The sequence below is a fragment of the Beta vulgaris genome, chromosome 4, assembly GCF_026745355.1.
Source record: "Beta vulgaris subsp. vulgaris cultivar EL10 chromosome 4, EL10.2, whole genome shotgun sequence".
In the NCBI taxonomy this organism is placed as follows: Eukaryota; Viridiplantae; Streptophyta; class Magnoliopsida; order Caryophyllales; family Amaranthaceae; genus Beta; species Beta vulgaris.
Genome location: NC_079205.1, coordinates 3768557 through 3788742, shown reverse-complemented (window position 1 = coordinate 3788742; position 20186 = coordinate 3768557). Strand labels below are relative to the sequence as shown.

The 20186-nt window shown below is 35.4% G+C and overlaps 2 protein-coding genes across 3 annotated transcripts; one reads left to right on the top strand and one right to left on the bottom strand.

The window, feature by feature from the left end:
- Positions 1-2631: 2631 nt before the first annotated feature.
- LOC104891694 (CASP-like protein 2D1) lies at positions 2632-4912 on the top strand. The gene is made up of 3 exons (XM_010677427.4): positions 2632-3054; positions 3145-3256; positions 4563-4912. The coding sequence occupies exons 1-3, from the start codon at positions 2864-2866 to the stop codon at positions 4827-4829; spliced, it is 570 nt and encodes a 189-aa protein (XP_010675729.1). The 5' UTR covers positions 2632-2863; the 3' UTR covers positions 4830-4912.
- Positions 4913-5312: 400 nt separating this feature from the next.
- Positions 5313-8952, bottom strand: LOC104891916 (hypothetical protein). 2 transcript variants are annotated; one of them, XM_048642612.1, is made up of 3 exons: positions 8818-8952; positions 6834-7913; positions 5313-6740 (listed from the first exon to the last, which is right to left on the bottom strand). In XM_048642612.1, the coding sequence occupies exons 2-3, from the start codon at positions 7871-7873 to the stop codon at positions 5627-5629; spliced, it is 2154 nt and encodes a 717-aa protein (XP_048498569.1). In that variant the 5' UTR covers positions 7874-7913; positions 8818-8952; the 3' UTR covers positions 5313-5626. The 2 variants fall into 2 exon arrangements, with proteins under 2 accessions (XP_048498569.1, XP_048498568.1); XM_048642611.2 differs by having other exon boundaries at positions 6834-7910; positions 8818-8941.
- Positions 8953-20186: the final 11234 nt, after the last annotated feature.

The following is a 20186-nucleotide window of genomic DNA, read 5'->3' as shown; positions in this document are numbered from 1 at the left end:
ATACGGGCTTCACTTGTGAGAAATGATAAATATTTAACTGTTAGATGTTTGCGAACATCTAACCGGGATTCAGAAAATAATAAAAGGTTGAAAATGTGGTGATGTGGGTCCTAGAGAATAGAAGAGGAATAAAACACTATTTGTATTTCATGAACACTATTTTTAGTTGCATAAATACTATTTGTAGTTACACGAATACTAATTGTATGAACACTATTTATTAGCATTGGAATTTTCGAGATCACTTTTTTGGTTGGCTAATAACTTTTCACTAGGGGAAAAAAACAGAAGGGCTGCGCTTTTGATAAAAGCGCAGCCCTATGGTTGAAGGGTTGCGCCTTTTTAAAAGCCAGCCCTCTAGAAGGGCTGCGCTTTTTTAAAAAAGCGCAGCCCTTCCTGAAAAAATTTGAAATTTCGGAATCGCGGGCTTTGAAATATTGAGCGGGGATTCAAATATATTATCCCTCATTCTCTCTCCTCTCTCACGTCCCTCATTATTCCTTTCCTCCTTCTCTCCATCCTCTCTCTCTCTTCTCTCTCTCTTCCTCTCAAAAACTCCCAAACATTTGCGACAAAAACCTTGAAATGATTTGCACTAAACATGCGACGGAGTCCGATTGCCTATTGTGATACCTTTTCGGAAGCGGAACGAGCCAACGAGTCAAACTCACCGCTATGCTGTGTGTTTAGGCTTTTTAAGCCATCCGAGTTCGTTTAAGCCTCCAAATAGCCATTTTAAGTTTTTCCGAAATTTTTTTTTCCTTAAATTATGTATTTGGGTTTTGTTTTATGTATTTAAACATTATTAGGTTATGTTAGTATTCTTGTATTTTCAGATCTATAATGTTCTTGTATACTTCTCTTTGTTTATATATTTTGATATGTTCTTTATACTTCTCTTTGTTTTGATTAATGTTCTTGTATACTTCTCTTTGTTTTGATTAATGTTCTTGTATACTTCTCTTTGTTTTGATTAATGTTCTTGTATACTTCTCTTTGTTTTGATTAATGTTATTCTTGTATACTTCTCTTTGTTTATTTTGATTAATTTCTTGTATACTTCTCTTTGTATATAATTTCTTGTTTTCATCTTTGTTTTGATTAATGTTCTTGTATACTTTTGTATACTTCTCTTTGTATATTAGTTTTTGTTCCTTTTTTTCATTTTCGTTTCATTCTTTTTATTGTTTTGGGTTTAGTATTTTTCGTTTCTCTTCTCTTCTGTTTAATTTCAGAAAATGTGAGATTATGAGTAAAAAAATGCAAAAAAAAATATTTTTATTTTTATTTTTTTTGGTAGGAAGGGCTGCGCTAGTTAGGAAAAAGCGCAGCCCTTCTAGCCCAGAAGGGCTGCGCTTTTTCCTAACTAGCGCAGCCCTTCTGGGCTAGAAGGGCTGCGTTTTTCCTAACTAGCGCAGCCCTTCTAGCTTAAGGGCTGCGCTTTTCTAGCGCAGCCCTACTTAAAAAGTGAAGGGCTGCTACTGAAAGGGCTGCTGTCAAAAAGCGCAGCCCTACAGGCCTTTTTCAGCGCAGCCCTTCTTCATTTTTCCACTAGTGTTTTCCCATATACATTAACAATTTTACCCTATTAGATGTTTGCAAATTCTCTTCACTTGCACGATAGACTGATTACTTATGCAAGTTTGGCTAATCTAGACTAACTTTTTTGTGTGGATATGCTATGAATTTAATATGCCGAGTAGCTCGAACAAAACTTGCTCACAGAAGTGAACTCATTGGTGTAGCAAACTCAATTTATCAAATATGATAGGGTTTTTGGCTTCCATATGTTTGCAAATAAATTTAGGTTTGGCAGCATATTAAGCTCATGTTGATCATTCTTCTTATTATCAACGTATAATTCAACGATTAGGCTTAACTTATTCAATTCTCAAGAACACTTCATTAGATTTTAACTCTTCTTACTTTCTTATTAGATCAACCAGCGTACACTCTTACAAAAGGATTTTCCTAATTCTTTTTATTTTTCATTAAGAAACGAACAAAATTAAAAAGATAAATTGGCTTCAACACCACAAACAGACCAGACCGACCCAGAGAGGAACGTGCCCACGAGGGCACCACCAGATGTTGTAGATGAACCTAACCTACTAAAGAAGAAGTTGAGTATATCATAGCTGACCGCACCATGGGCTAGCCTTCTAATCATAAATACCAACTTTGACTAGTAACCAAAACACCACAAACTATTGGCCTGATGCAATGAGTATCATATATACAGTAAAGCTAACTTTTCTCCAGACATGTTCACGTGATTTAGCCTTCTAATCAATGAAAAAATAGTAAATAAAGAAAAAGGAGAAAATGGGGAAAAAAAATATTAACAAGAATTCTCTGTCGTCGACAAGAAAAGTTAACTCCACCCTCACTTATGATACTCGCTGCATCCATATCAATTATTTGAAATATTTTGACTACTAATCAAAATATATGGTGCTAGGTGCACTCGTCCATAATTTGTGGTGTAATCTCCTAAGCTCTAAACGCAACTTTTCTCCTAGAAGTCCCATCACCAACTACCACACTAAAGAAAGGATAACCTCATAAAATCATAGGTGCACTTTCACTTTTAATGACAGTTCAAACATTTATAATATTTCTTAATTCCTCAAAAGTGTGACAAAAATGTTAATTGGAACAATGTGATACTACAAATTTGTGCCGTTTCTCCCTCTCACACTTTCCATAAAAGACAATCATTCCTTCACATGAACAATCCTCAATTCTCCTCCACTAAATTTTTTTCTCCTACTACCACTAAACTCCAAACAACACCTTAAATTTTCTACAAATCCTTGTATACTTTTCTTACTATCTTTCTAAAAGTTCATGTTTTTCAGCCATGAATAATAACCAAAATGATGAAGAAATTTCTAGCTCCAAAAATTCTGTTCCAAGATTAAAACTTTTAGATTTTAGCCTTAGACTTTCTGTTATTCCTCTTAGTGTTGCTTCTTTATGTTTAACTGTAACCAACAATGAAGATAATCCTGATTATGGAAGCATTAAATTCATCAACTTTTCTGGACTCAAGTAATTTTTTTAAAAAAATTTGTAATAATTAAAATTTCATTTTCTTAATTTTTTTTTACTATCTGTGGTAATAATTTGGGTTTTTGAAAGGTATATGTGCTGTGTTGCTGCCATTGCTGCTGGATATGCTGTTGTTGCTGCAATTTCAACTTGGATTCGTTGCTTAGTTAACAAAACTTGGGTCTTCTTTGTCTCTGATCAGGTTTTTTTTCTGGGTTCAATTTAGTTTATTACTGCTACACTTATTAGCTCCATATAATAATTTATGAAGTGTAATTAATACAGTAAAAAATAAAATTCTTTGTTCAAATTACTGTCATAAAAGTATACCATAAGTATAATTTTCAACAATAAAAATTGAGAAAAACATTGGTCAAATTTAACATTTTTGATCTGATCACATTGAGCAATTTTTTGGACAGAAAGGTTTAGCATTATTCATGTTAAAAAAATGGTTTTCTTTCCTGGTAATTCAATTCTGCATTGGAGACTTGGAGTACTAACTGTGTATCTTTATTTCCTAAAAGGGAAATCTTTTGGTGGTACTTGTGGTCTTTAGATTATATTCCCTTGGGTCATTATTAGTTTACCCCTTTCTTTTGCATAGTGTTTTAGGAGAAATAATGTTGTGGGTCATAGAAAGAAAGAGAAACTATTATTTTATATTAAAATTGAATGTATGTGTGATAAAAAGTTAGTGGTGTCATTCCGAAAATAGAAAAAAAAAAAAGAGTAAACTAATAAGGAACATCCTAAAAGAGAATACGGGTAAATTAATAAAGATCGGAGGGAGTATTATGCACCTAGTAGCATGCATGATGTGCAATATGTTCTAGTTAAGCTATATTTAAATTTGTGTCAAAGTTTAATCACTTTATTATATACCAACACTTTTGGTGATCATGTAAAGTATACATCTTCGTTGTTGTGAAATTAAGTACCTTACCTTACCTTAATTACCCAAAAAATCTATGGGACTTTTTCTAAGAAACAAAGAGACAAAGAGTTACAAGATTGGGAGACTAGCATTTATAGGTTCAGAATGTGGAGTGCTACTTATTCTTCGATTGTTATTTGTTGCTACATTATCTAGGATTGAGGAACTCGTACTTGTGCGTCTAATTCTCCCTTTGTCTCTTAAAGATTACCCCATTCTCATTTTGTTACTCCATAAAAAGTTAGTTTGAGTAGATACATAGTTTTGTTTTCTAGTATTGATAAAAAGTAGAGAGAGATTGTGAGGACCATGTGACCTAAACAGGAAACGGGACAATCTTTTGGAGACAAACTAAAAAGTAACGAGAACAATCTCGTAGGAATAGATCGAGAGAGTAATCTATTCGAGATTCATTTTTGTGCTTACAGTCCGAATCTAAATTAGTATTCGTGCTTGGTTTATATTAATAAAGACCCTCAAAAGACTCCCTAAGGACCTCCAAATTTGGAGTGTACTTATTTTGTACATGAGTTTAAATTTTGGATGGTGTTATATTATACATATGAATCAGGTGATGGCCTACCTGATGGTAACATCAGGGGCAGCAGGAGCAGAGTTGATGTACTTGGCATACAAAGGTGATGTTGAAGTATCATGGAGTGAGGCTTGCACTGCATATGGAAACTTCTGCACTAAGCTCAAAGTAGCACTGCTTCTTCATTTCTTAGCTCTCTTTTGCTTCCTTATTTTGGCTATTATCTCAGCTTTTAGGGCTTTCACTATGTTTGATCCCCCAAATCCCATTAATACACAGGTAGAAGAAATTGAAAGGACTTAATTTAACCTGGTTTAATCTCCATGTAATGCTTTGAATTTTGACATCTACTCTACTTTGAGTTGCTAGTAATTGTTATCCTCAAACGTCTCATACAATGTCATAGGCCGACCGACCTGATTCGGTTTTCACCCGGTTGCGACGCCGATCAAATTTTAAGCTGTTGGATCCTGTAATGTTAGAATCCATCGACTCAAATGTTGAGCAGTGGTAAAGATGGATTACTCATCTGTACATTAGCTCATTTGCTCATCATCCATCGACTCAATCACTAGTTAGCCATAAATCTTTGCATTTCCATACGATAGTAAGATCCTGTTTTTTTTGAACTTATTTTTAGTTTAGTTCAAGATCTCTCTGCAACTCAGTTTATTTCAGTTTAGTTAATTTCAGTTCAGTTTAGATTCTTTCAGTTCGAAAGAACGGGGTCTGAGTGTTTTACGTTATCCTGTAGACTAATTTGTTATTTAAATGTAATGGTGGACATTCATTGTAAATATTTTAATAATCACACTAGAAAATCACAAGTAATACTTACATTTGAACAAATGTACGTCAAGATAATACAGAAAGTAGTTATGCAATAAAACCAACAAGTGTGTGCTCTCAAAAAGTTAACATCTTTTGACTTACATGTCTTCTTGGGTAACATAACTTTGGAGTCGGACTTTTTAAACGGAGTCGGATTACTTTTGGTCGAAGTCGACTCGGATTTTTTTTCCTTCGAATCGGGGCAGACTAGAGTCGAATCCGGACTGAGTTATCATCCCCTACCTTGGAGTTGCCAAACAAAGACGAAGCTAGATCCAACAACTCCGCATAGGCTTCTTAGTACCGCTAAAATCCTTCAACGAACCATCACCTCCATCAATATGAAACTTGCCTGTCTTAAAAGAATAAAAGATGATAGAATCTCCATAAAGTCTTGAAAGATAGATCCTATTTCTTATCCCCATTTCCTCGGAAATCTCTTTTGAAAAGGATGATGAGTTGTTAATAAACAAACTGTATTTACCAAGGCTTTCAACTTGAACCCATTTTACTTCTGGATGATTGAAGAAGTTAAACACTTTTAACCATGATCCCATATAACCAATGTATACAGCAAAGAGTTTTCCATTACACTCAACTAGATGACATGAATGAAGTCTCAAGTCTACTTCAATCGGATAATCGTATACTTGCCAACTTTCTTCATCACCTACCAATCTAAATTCTCCAAGACATCCTTCGACGTCAATAAAATAAAATGCCCCTCCAAAATAAACAGAACTAGTAGTTACAACATCAAATCTAATTGCATCTTCATTGACAATTTGACAACGAGTCCATGTTTCATCTCCATATCGAAGGTAGAAGATGACTATCCCTTCAACATGATTTTCAAATAGAACAGTTAAACAATCTGGAGAAGTAGGATTGGTTGAAAATCCGATTCCACTAACTTCATGAGTTAATATGTTTCTTATAGGAGGGAAATCCCCTTTCACCTTCATAAAAGGATTGAAGAACTTTATTGATTCCCTTAAACATACAACGATCCACCCATCCTTAGAACAATCAACAGTAAAAGGATCTGAAGAAACTTGGAGGATGTTATATTGTGAATCATCTCGAGTTGGGTCGATTACTTGACATAATCCGCTGTTATTCTTAAAGAATATAAACAAAGGGAGCAAGTTATGGGGTCTTCGTTGAGGTACTAAGGGGCTTGCTGAATGAAATACCTTGCTACTAGCTTGAAAGTTCCAATAATCAAACAAATGCAAATGCTTTGAGATCAACCATAGTATATCTTCAGGTAACTTGGTTGGCTTGCATTCGCTTTCTCGTCTTTCATTTTCATGTGGTTGGATACTGCTACCAATCTGAGTAAATTCTAGTGATCTTTGCACATCATGCCAAGCTAATAACCTGTCCCAATGGAGGAAAAACCGCAGAATAAGATGACATATATAAGAAAAACTAAACTAGTTGCATGAATGAAGGCATCATTAAACTACTAACCTTTGATGTTCATGTTGTGGCATCGCATTAAACCACACAGGAGTGCTGTATGGTGTCTTCAAGTTTGGGAGAGGCCGAAAAACAGTTAAACTTTTCTCATCTAGGCTGTAAGAGTAAAAAATCTTATCGTTTTCGGATGGAACAAGAAGGTAGACACAATTCTCTTGAAGTCCATTGGATGCCCAACACCAAGTGGAACAATTAAGACCAACAAAAAAGGCACGACCACCCAAACACTTGACGTGCACCCATTTTTTGGAATGCATATCCAATTCCCAAATTTCCACATCGTTGATGCTCAAGTCCTGTCCATAGCGTGAACAAGGACAGACCCAATATATATGACCACAGGATTCAACTATGTAGTAGTTACTAGTAGCGCGACGAAAGGTGCAAATTGGCTCCTCCAACTGCAAGAACTTAGTGAGTGTGTTGGAGGGGTCATCAGCAACCTTCATACATAATAACAATATACGGTGGACAGGAGAAAGAGCGCAGCAATATATTAAACCTTTGTGACTAATGGCAGAGTATAACCCTGTTCTTTTACCATCAATATCAACTTTTTGACTAACCCAACTACAACTGGAACTAATACTAGTACCATCCTCATCCTTACTTGTAGGACGACAAGAAAATACTTGGTCTGCGAAAAACAAGAAAAGTATACAACCCTCTGAATATGGGGGTGATGTGAGCGTACATGTTGATAACTCTGTATCTCCTAAAGTTGACATTGGTAATGACGACAATGGAGGTAGAAGTAGAGATTGCTCAGTGACCAGATTGAATAAAGAGAATTGTTTTGGATCGATGGAATCGCGTAGAATCAACCAGCCATGACAGGAACCACAGATGGATTTACCGCGCAAGATAGGGATACTCTTGAGGTAGGAATTGTTGTCGGAGATGGTGAAGAAGGTTTGTATCTGTTTTTTCTTAGAAGTTCCGTGTGTATATATAAGCCAGGGTGGTTGCTCAGGAGGTGGAGGCCTCAATACATCTACCTGCCTTTTCACTGGTTTTTTTATCATGTCCATTGATCTCTTGCAGTTATACAACCAATATCAACAATAACTTCTGCCAAAAAATTGCAATTTATACAATTATACGTTGATCAGATGTTCAAATACTCTTTGTTAACAAAAAAAAAGTTCGAAGGAGATTGAGAGTTGGACCAGTGAGGTCCGAGTAAAAAAGATTTTCTGTGTTAAATTAAAGGTTGGATCTTTACTCTAAGCTCTTGAGATTGAGTTTGTCTTGTAAGAGACCGCCTACTTTTAAATTAAAATTAGGCAATGCTAAGCCCAATATTGAAGCCCAATAGTTACTAGGTTAATTTATTTCGGTCACTAGTTTAATCCATTTAGTTACTAGGTCTACTTTTATATTAAAATTAGACCGTATCTTTTAATAATTTTTGCTTGAGATTATGATAAACTCATCAACTACTTAATATTGTAGTATTCCATTGACCAATATTTATAGGGATTACGACAATCTAATCCTAAATATATTAGGAATCCAAACAATATAAGGATTAATCTATACAACGTATATCCTGTTTAGATGAGAAAATATTATCTTTATCACTATTAAGTTATTGGGATTGTTCATGATGCTGTTTTGGAGGCGTAAGAGTCCTCTTATAAGTTAACTATTTAACTGAATTAAACGTATGAGAGAATTCTAACTGAACTGAATATGTTTAAATTGAACTGAATTTGTCTTAACTAAACTGAATTTTCATTAATATAGTAAAAAAAAATTACCCTAAATCTTGCTTTTAAATATTTATTTATCTATCTGGGCTCTTATGATGACTTTTCTTTTTAAAGGACCTTTGTGATGACTTGGCTTCTAAAAGAACTCAACCAACTAGATTAATAGCCAACTAATACTTTTAACCACTAGATTAATAGAAGAAAGATAAAGATAAAAGGTTAATAGCTAGCTAACTACAATTTGACAAAAAATAAATTACCTCTGTTTTGCTAATTAAATTGCAGGTGCAGGTATACTGTTCAATATGAAGATAACCAGAAAAATCTGATTCTAGGAGAGTGTAAGAAGAGAGGAAAGGAAGAGAGAGAAAAATGATTCAACCGTTCAACATGATTGTTGCATTGATGACTTATGTGTACAGACAAGCCTTTATATACAAACACCAATTACCTGCTCTAACTAATTACTAACGTATTGGGGGTTGCCGGGTTGGGACTTTTTGGGCCTCTGCGTGAGTGGCCTTGGCCCGTGTGCGAGGGCAGCCAAGAAGATATTCATCTTATTATGGGTTTCTAAAAGGGGTCCAAAAAATTAACTTTTTGTTTCTAAGGGTTTACTGCTTAGTTTTAAGTTAAATAGGTAAATGTTTTAGGTAAAAAGAGTTTTTTTTCCTATTTACAAGGCGTCTTTTTAAGAATAATGAGTCAAAAGGGTTAGTTTCGGAAAAAAAAGTTGATCTTACCTTTGGCGTTAGAGTAACTCTTTGGGGCTTGTTGGGCCTCTGGGTGAGTGGCCATGTGCGAGGGCAGTCCAGAAGAAATTCATCTTACCACGGGTTTTTGAAAGAGAGTCCAAAAAAAATTAACTTTTTGTTTCTAAGGGCTTACTGCTTAGTTTAAGTTAAATATGTAAATTTTTTTAGGTAAAAAGAGTGTTTTTTTTTTTTTTTGATTACAAGGTGTCTTTTTAAAAATAATGAGTCAAAAATGTTAGTTTTGGGACGAAAAGGTTAATCTTATTATCTTACAAAATAATGATATAAGAGTAGCTTTTATAATAAGTTTTAACATCTAAAACAAAACCTCTACCTTCTCTCTTAAAAACAGACCCCAATTCTCACCCTATGACCTTGCCATATCGAAGGTTGAAGATTACTACCCCTTCAACATGATTTTCAAATAGAACAGTTAAACAATCTAGAGAAGTAGGGTCTGTTGACAATCCGATTCCACTAGCTTCATGAGTCAATATGGTCGTTATTACGATTAACAAAAGTTGATCCAATCCGAGAACCCAACTCGAACCTAACTCGAAATAAGTGGGTTCAGTTGAAGTTTTCGACCCGTTTAGCTAAATGGGTCGACCTGAAAACCAAACTGCCGGGTTAGGTTCAGGTTGAAAATTTCAAACTGAAAATAACCCGCCTAACCCGTTTAAATTAATTATAAAGCCAGGCTCACGAATAGAGAGAGTGTGAAAAAGAGAAAGTGGGAAGAAGAAATTCATAGATTAGCTAAATTCATATACTTCCTCCGTTTCAAAATAGATGGTACATTGTGATTAAAACGGACTCCTAGGCAAAATTTCATAAGTATGTTTAAGTAGTATAAAGGGAGGTAGATTAATTCTAGTGGTCCCATGTGAAGAGGAGGGAGAAAGAAAAAGTTGGGGACCACATGTATTAATTAAGTAAAATGGTAAAAGTGTAAGGCAAAAGTTACTCAATAAGGAAAAAAAAAACAATGTATCATCTATTTTGAAACACCCATAAATAGACAATGTATCATCTATTTTGAAACGGAGGAAGTAATTGAAAATGAAAGTCATTGTTGCAACTTCAAGAACTAAAGAAATAGAAAAAAGAGAAATGAAGACTATACAAAAGGACTCAATAAAATAAAAGCTATTGGAGCTAAATGCCCCCAGTTAATTATATTTTTTTTTCTTACATAATTCTTGTAACGCCCCGACAAATTACATAACCTTAATCGTCAGCGGAAGCATAACTTAATCTTGTGGGTTATGGCCCACAAATAAAATAATAGCCTAAAATTGAAATCAACTATACAATTACTCATCATAAAATAATACTTGTTTATCCATCATACATAATATCCGAAAACCTCATAGAATCAACATAATCTCCATAACGCAGTATAATAGTGATCCACAACTGTTCTTCCATACCTAAAACAGAAAACAAAACGTCATGAGCCGAGGCTCAGTAACATTCTACCCTAACATCGTAAAAGCATTTCAAATCATTTTGTTAGCAACACAGGGAGGAGAGAAATAGTAAAATCGTTTCGTAAACATAATCATTAAATCATAATCATAAAACATTATCATCTTTCGTTATCTTCAACATCATCATTATCATCATCATATATCTTCTACTTTGGTAAGCAAGAGAAAGGGAAAAAGAAAGGAACTTCGAGTGAAGTTTGAGAGGAACAACAATTAGTGGGTCTGTTGCTGGGAACTTGAGTTTAGGAACTCAGGTTGTGGCTCGAGAGATTTAATAGGTTGTAACAGAGTTGTTAGCCTATTATAGTGGAAAGTTTGAGTCAAAATCCCTTATGGTTGAGGTTGTTTCTTCCTATTGGGCCTAGGAAGTTTTTTCTAGCTCGCTAAAATATCTTGTGTTCCCTAACTAGCTTTTAATTCCGCAAAAAGTTAAGCTTATTTTCTGACTACAATTCACCCCATTCTTATAGTGCCCATATTATACAACACATGACAAAGAAAGTAAAAAAGCGAACTTCAATATCTAGAGGAATGCCCAAACCTCTCGTACCATGAAGCTAGCTAAAAGATCGAGCTTCTATAGTGTGTATGTGACTATTTTGTATAGATAAATTGGGGTAAATTAATATCCTAAATTGTAGAGATGGCCACTGGTGCGAGTTGGGCAGGCTGGTTCGTGGACCCTAGTGGGTCGGGCTGAGATTTCACAGTCTAGGACCAGACCTTGAAATTCAGGGTTTGAGCGGGCTATTCCACGAGCTGAAAAATCTTGCCCCATACCGTTCTGTTACTGGTTTTCACGATTCGGGAAGCGGTTTTGGCGATTCGTGGGCCTAGCAGGATGGCGAGCTGGCATGAACAAAGTTATTAAAATCACGATTCAAATCTTAAAATCTTACGATTTTACGATTCAAAATATGGTAGATGATTCGATTCGCGATTCTAGACGATTTTATACATTTCTGGTTACTAGCGAAAACCTCGCAAGTTTAAATCATGCTAACAAAGAAAAATAAAAGATATATATTGTTAGTTATTGTCAATAAAGTGGGTAAAACCTATTTTTTCCAATTTTTAGGTCTTTTAACTTATAATTTTAGCATATTCAATGAAGATTGAGTGCAATATCTTGATTATACATAGAGCTGGCAAAATATTACCCAACCCGCCAACCCGACCCGAACCCAACCCATTAATAATGGATTGGGTGAAAAATTTGAACCCGTTTAATTAAATGGGTTGACCTGACCCAACCCGTTTAATTAAATGGGTTAGGTCAGGTTGAAAATTCCAACCTGATTTTGACCCACCTAACCCATTTATGAAAAAACAAGCTAAAAAAATCCCTAAAAAAATTTGGAGTCCTCTACTGCTTTTGCTTATTATGACTTTAGTCATTACACTTAAGGTTGAACAATTGCTTACGAAGTTGTAATGATGTTAATTTTGAGCATTTGTGTTGATTTTGAACAAAAGTTAGGTTGATTTTGAACAATATTATCTTATGGTTATGTAATGAATTAATTTTAATTTGCTGCCTACTGTTATTTGCAAATAAATTATGTTGTTTTTTTTTTTCAAAAAAAAAAACACGAAAAAAAATTAAACGGGTCGACCTGAAGGTTGACCCGTTTATCATAAGGTTGGGTTGGGTTGTAAATTTCCACCCGTTTAAGTTAATAGGTCAGGTTGGGTCAAGGGATTCTCAACCCGCCAACCCGCCAACCCGCCAACCCAACCTGATCTTGACCCAACCCGACCCATTGCCAGCCCTAATTATACATGTTTGTAGAATCTTGCGATTCTACGATTCAATTTTACGATTCGATTCTAAAGGTCGTTTTCGATTCAAACTAGAATCCCGATTTTAACAACATTGGGCATGAAAATTTTTATTTTCAAAATTATTTAATCATTGAAAATTGAAATAATTTATTATTGTTACATAAAACCTTTAAAATAATTAAAATATATAAAATTATTAAGGGTTATGCTATATGCAGCCCTTAGGGTTGCATATAAGACATAAATACAATACTTAAAATGGAAATAAGTTGTTCAATGATAATACCTATCGTACCCCAAACTAACTAATTTAATGTTCACAAGGAAAAGTACACATTATAAAATACCATTAACCTCTCTCCAGTATCTATGGCTTCTCTAATATGCAATCAAGCCTACTTTCGTTATATCATGCAAATAAAAGACATTAAACACAACACTCTAATTTTACAACAATCCATTCTACCTACTCCTATGAAAAATTTCATATCTTTAATTGAAATAATCAAATCCTTCAAAACCCAATTTCTTTTGTGATCAAGATAATGAAATGATAACAATACTAATTATCCCTAATTCAGTATCAGAAATTGCACAATCAATTAAGCAAGTACAATTAAGTAATTTATTTGGTAATTTGAGAAAATAATCATGAATTAATTCATACTAGGGCTCAACCTAATCATAGATAAAAGATCTACTCAAGTATAATTAAAATAAATAAACAAACTAGAGTAGAATAATTAAAATTCATAATAGAAAACAAAAAGAAAAGAAGAAGAAACTAATTAAATACTTGAATGAATGGAAGAAAAGTAGAATCTTGGAGAAAAATGGAGATATAAAAAATTCTCTTTCTAATTTCTCTCTAAAAACCCTAAAAAGTATTAAAAATAAACCATTTTTCGTCATAAAAAACGAAAAAAAGAATATTTATAGCTTCCTAAAATTAAAAAAATCGGAGCAGACCACGAGAATGTCAATAATGAAACGGGCTTGTTGATCTGCTACAACATAAATATCCTATGAAATAAAATCCACTGGCTTGAGGAAATCAAGACAACACGAATGTGTCAAAAGTGACACGGGCGTGTTAGCATGTAACCATCAGATACTTCACCTCAACTTTGACTAGATAAAACTTTTGATTCGGAGTTTTGTCTTGCACATGTAATATATTCTCAAAAAACCCTTGAAGTCTAGTTTTCAAACCAGTTAGAATTGCCTCTGTAACGCCCCAGAAAAATACATAAGCTTATTCGTCGCGAAAGCAGTTCTTAAGCATGTAGGTTATGACCCAGTAATAAAATAATAGCATACAGTGGCCTCTTAAACATGTAAATTTTCAGCTTAAAGCAATAATTATTATTATCCTTATTACAAAGTATTCTAAATAACCCAAATATATTCAAAGTCACTTCAACTCAACCTTTCAGGAGCATCCTTGATAGAACACATCATTCTTTATCTCCATAGTACCTGAATAATTTCATATAACACGGGAAAAGGTAAACATAGAAAATAAACTAAAATGAGTTGAAAACCCAGTAACTTCACTCCAACTTGTAAAACCAGTTTTAGTTCCTAAACATTTTCATAAGTAAGCACAAATTATATAACACTCTAATAATTATTAATAGAGAACATTATCATTAGCATTGATTAGTCTGTTGACAAGGACCATTTGCGTGACTTTAGTTCATTGGCAAGTACTGGTTTCGGACAGAGTATTAACATTATCATATGACCCTTTTGGTCTGTATCGTACCTCGTAAACAGAATTCATCCACCTGTAACTTGCCCATTTACCGAATCAGTTCATGACTCCAAGCTAGCATAATCATCCACTTTTATTATTATAACTTATCAGACATCATATATTCTTAATTCAGAATCATCAGTAAATCGTAAACAAAATCATAAACATGACATTTTATAATATACATAAGCATCGTCACATCATAACGTATCCCATCATGCCACATACAAATTGTAACACATAATCATATCATCACAAAGTCATATTAGCACATTCAAGCATTTCATTACACACAACATTTACGAGGAAGCACAATAGCTGGACATGAATATTTCCTTAAACGCAAATCCAATTTCGAGAATGAATTTCTTATAAGCTTCTCATTTCTTTTGAGCTCCATAAACCAATGTTCATAACCACAATATGAATTGCATCCGGACTACAAGTAAACTTCCATAAGAGCATGATCACGGGAATTAACATTGACTCATAAGCAATGCAGCGATATGCCGCGACCCTTTGGTGCAAAAATGGTTGTCTCCCTTTAACCTATTTAGGCCTACAAATTGGTGGGAATTCATCCCATTTAAGCCTATAGAAGCCAATTATTGAAAGAATGGAAAAAAGTTAGCAGGTTGGAAAGGGAATCTCCTTTCTCTTGGGGGCAGATTAACACTCATAAAGGCTTCTTTATCAAGCCTCCCTCTATACTTCATGTCCTTGTTTCCCATCCCGGCGGGCATTGCTGAAAAAATAATTCGAATCCAAAGGCAATTCCTTTAGTGTGGCTACACTGAGAAGAAAAAATTTATCTTCCCGATCGCATGGAACCGAATTGAAGCTCCTAAATTACTACAGGGGTTGGGAGTTGGAAACCTCCACCATCGAAACATGGGTTTGTTATTCAAGTGGCTATGTAGATTTCTCACAGAACCGGACTTTCTTTGGCGCAACATCATTCAAGCAAAGTATGAATATGGCTCTCTCTTCACTGCTCGAGACTTTAAAACACCCACTGTTGGAGGCCCCTGGAAATCTATAGTCTCATTCATCCTCAAGCAACCGAGGGGAAAAGAATTCATCTCATCCATGGTACGAAAGAAAATCGGCAATGGGGCACAAACTTTATTTTGACATGATCTATGGATTGGAGACTCCCCCTTAAAAATTTCTTACCCGAGACTCTTTCGATTAAACTCATCCCCAATTGCCTTGATAGATCAACTCGGCTTTTGGGATGGTTTGAGCTGGAAATGGAGTTTTGTTTGGGCTAGGAGCTAGCCTTCGGCCGCATGATCAGCAAGAGTTGTAATCCCTCCTCCACACCCTCCAACAAGTCTCACTATCCCCTGCAAACCCTGATTCTTTAATCTGGGCCCCAAGCAAATCCGGCTCCTTTTCGGTTAAATCGATTTCACTGGAGCTTGCTAAAACCTCCCATTCTTCACAGCTAGGTTTCAATAAAAGCCTTTGGAGAGGCTTGGTCCCCGCCCGGATCGAAATCTTCACGTGGTCAGTGTTGCTCGAAAAAGTTAACTCCAAGGCAAAGCTCGTGAGTATTGGGGTACTCCCTGAATCAGAATCGCAATGTGTTCTTTTCCACCAATCCGAAGAGAATGTCAACCACCTCTTCTTGCACTGTCGTTTCTCCCAACGAATATGGACTTGGTAACTGCAACTTTGGGGACTTGACTGGGCCTTCCCTTGCAGCATCCGACTTGCATTTGAGCAGTGGAAAACGCCACTCTGTGGCCCTTTCAGTTTGGTGTGCTATTTTTTTCATCATGGTTTGGTCGATTTGGAAAGAGAGCAAAATGTGAGATGGTTCACCCAAGTTGTGAGCAGCATTGAGCAAATTCAGAATCTTGTTCTCCTAAGATTGAGCTGGTGGATTGTTGGTTGGGGTGACCCGTTCCCGTACTCGTCCGCCGATATCGCAAGGAACCCCCTATGCTTGATATGGTCTCCCTCGAGCTGTAGGCCACCTCAACTAACCTCACCTCTAGCCACTCCTATATGGCTTCCTCCTCCCCTCAACTTTCTTAAATGGAATGTTGATGCATCACTGAGTATACCAAACACTAGAGCAGCAATTGGTGGAGTGCTACATGACCATGAGGGTCTCTTCAAATGCGTATTCTCCAGCCCCATTCCATTTATGGAGATTAATCACGCCGAAGTCCTCACCATTCATCGAGCTCTAAAAATATATATATTTCTCTCATCCCGCTATATGGGAGGTGGCGGTCTCATGATTGAATCGGACTCCGCAAACGCAGTAGCCTGGTGCACAGGTGCGAACAAAGGCCCATGGCACCTTAACTTTCACACAAACTTCATCCGTGGATTGATCAACTCAGGCACTGGAATTTCCCTAGTGTACAAAGGGCGAGAGTCGAACATAGTGGCAGATCAATTGGCAAAGTGTTAAATATAATGTTACTGAAGCTGCTAGTACAAGCCAGCTCAGCACTACACAGCAACCACCTCATCTTACATTCAGTTAGTTTGTTACAAAGTAGTTAGCTATTCTGTTATGTTTTAGTTTGTTTCTTTTCCCTTTTATTCTTTTCTTTCTTTCTTCTATTCTCTGTATAAATAGTTAAGAGTTTACTACATTTTATTCATTCAGAAATATAGATTGTAAATATACTGTAAGAAACTCTTCCATCAATGAAATTAGTTCTAAGTCCTGAGCTCCCAATGTAGAGCAGTGAAGGAAGAAATCTCCTGTGTTCTTCATTGAGTTTTTCTGAGTTTTATACAATTCAGCTTATGAATTGTAACATGGTATCAGAGCACCAGAATATGATTCTGGAAATTGATTAAGCCTCAAAATTAATCGAATGTTATGAAGGTATTCTTCATAAATATTCTTTCATACATCTCTTAAAATCTTCTCTGCTATAATAATCTGTAGATTCTTGAATGAAATTAGTTTGGTGATTTGTGGTTCTGATTTCATTGTTTCATCTGAATTCATCTTCATTATTCATAAATTCAGATTGTTAAAATTCTTTTCTATTCAAAATGTCAACTCAATCCACTGAAAATTCTGCAAACAGTACACAAAACTCACAAAATAATCCTAGTTCTCCATATTATATTCATCCTTCAGATAATCCTGGTATGAAACTAATTTCTATTCAATTCAATGGAAGTTGTTATGGAGATTGGAAAAGATCAATGTTGATCAGTTTATCTGCGAAAAAAAGATAGGCTTTGTTAATGGAACAATTCCAAAACCTAGTTCTACAGATTCTTTGTTCAATGCTTGGGAAAGGTGTAATAACATGTTAATTTCATGGTTACTTGGTGCACTAGATCAGAATATAGCTAGAAGTGTGCTATATTTTGGTACAGCTAGTGAAATATGGAACAATCTTGAAGAAAGGTATGGACAATCTTCTGGAACTCAATTGTTTTCTTTAAAACAATCATTGAATGATTTTAAACAAGGTCAAGATAGCATTTCTGCATTTTATACAAAGTTGAAAATGCTTTGGGATCAACTTGACTCTATTGATCCAATTCCAATATGTGAATGCACGAATTGCACATGTTTGATCACAAGGAAACTTCTGAAATCACAGCAAGATAGAAGGCTGATAGAATTCATGATGAAGCTTAATGAAGGATATGAAGTTGTCAGAGGAAGTATCCTAATGATATCACCTTTACCTCACATCACTCATGCTTATAGGCTTCTAATGCAAGAAGAAAAGCATAGACAATTGTATAACAATTCAAGCAGAGAGGATAACAATATGGCTTTTGCTGTTGCCAAGAGGAGATATCCTGATTATAATGACAAGTCCAGAAACTTCAACAACAATTACAATAATCAGAATGACAGACAGAGATGGAATAGCAATCTTTACTGTGACCACTGTCATATGTCAGGACATATAAAACAGAAGTGTTACAAGATAGTTGGATATCCAACTAGTTACTTCAAGAAAAGAACTGCTGCTACAGTTCTCACTTCATCTGAAGAGAAGAATAATGATCCACCTGAGAGGAATGTTTCTCTCACAGCTGAACAGTATGATATCTTTGTTCAAATGATGAATCAACAACAATCAAATGTTGGTTCTAATAGTGCTCAGACAACATTTTCAGCAAATGTTGCAGGTACTTCTTGTTTCACTTCTTGTTTCAATACTACATGGATAGTAGACAGTGGAGCTAGTGACCATATGTGTCATGATTTATCTCTTTTTGCTTCATATAAAGAGGCACCTGCTGATAATTTCATTACAATTCCTAATGGGAAGTTACTCATGTAGGTTTGGTTCATTTGAGTAATGGCATACATCTAACAAATGTGTTATTTGTTCCGGAGTTTAGGTTTAATCTTGTTTCCATACCTAAACTCTGCACTGACTTGGCTTGTTTTGCCACTTTTGACAATGCTACTTGTCATATACAGGGCCCTTCAATGAGGCCACAGCTTCTTGGTAAGCTCAAGCATGGTTTGTACTACTTGGATATTGCCTTGGTTGCTGCAAAAACAAGTTCTACTGCTTTGGTTAACACTGCTGATAATGTGAATAAGGTGAAACTGTGGCATTTGAGGATGGGGCATCTACCTGCCTCCCAACTACATCATGTTCTTCCTTTCTTTGACAATAAAACTACCCTAGAGTGCTTGTGTCAAATATGTCCTTCAGCCAAGCAAACTAGGTGTAGCTTTCCTATTAGTAGCATTAAATCTACACATGCTTTCCATATGTTACATGTAGATGTGTGGGGCTCTTTTAAAATTGCTACTCACAATGGGTGTAAGTTCTTTCTTACCATTGTAGATGACTACACCAGGATGACCTGGGTATTCTTTTGCACCATAAATCAGATGTTATTACTATCATTCCTCAATTTTTTCAATACATAGAGAATCATTTTCAAGCATCTGTTAAATACATAAGAACTGATAATGCTCCTGAATTATGTGAAGGACCCCTCAAACCATTCTATCTCAATAAAGGCATCATTAATCATAAGAGCTGTGCTGATACCCCTCAACAAAATGGAGTAGTTGGAGGAAACACAGACATCTTCTTGAGGTTTCTAGAGCTCTCTTCTTTCAAGCTAAACTACCTTCACAATTTTGGGGAGAATGTATCTTATGTGCTGTTCATCTTATAAATAGGATGCCTCTTCCAGTTCTGCAAAATGCTAGTCCTTATGAAAAACTCTTTGGTCATAGTCCTCATATAGACTATTTGAGAACTTTTGGTTGCCTATGTTTTGTTTCTACTCCTAAACACAATCGTTCTAAGTTTCAACCTAAAGCTTCTCCACATGTTTTCATTGGCTATCCTACTGGCCAAAAGGCTTACAAAGTCCTTAATCTAGATACTTTTAAAATTACAGTATCTAGAGATGTTGTTTTTAAAGAGCAACACTTTCCTTTTCACTATTCTACTTCTCCTAATTCCTCTTCATCTTTCCAGTTCTTCTTACCTACTACTACTGATTACACTCCATTCTCTTTTGAAGATATACCTGATGTCTTCCAATTTTCTCCACCTTCTTCTCCTTCTACTTCCCCTATACCTTCTCCTCCTACAGCTTCTGAATCTCCTAATGATTTTTTAGTTGATCCTCCTACATTTTCTGAATCTTCTAATGATACTTTAGTTGATCTCAGTTTATCTTTACCTCTCAGAAAGAGCTCTAGACCTCATATTCCTCCCTCACATTTATCTGACTATGTATGTACTACAGCAACTGTTACACCTTCTTGGTGTGCTCTCATTGCCTTCCATACTCTTCCTCCTTCTCACATTGCTTCTATTTCTCTCACTGAAACTCTTACTGAACTAGTTTCTTAT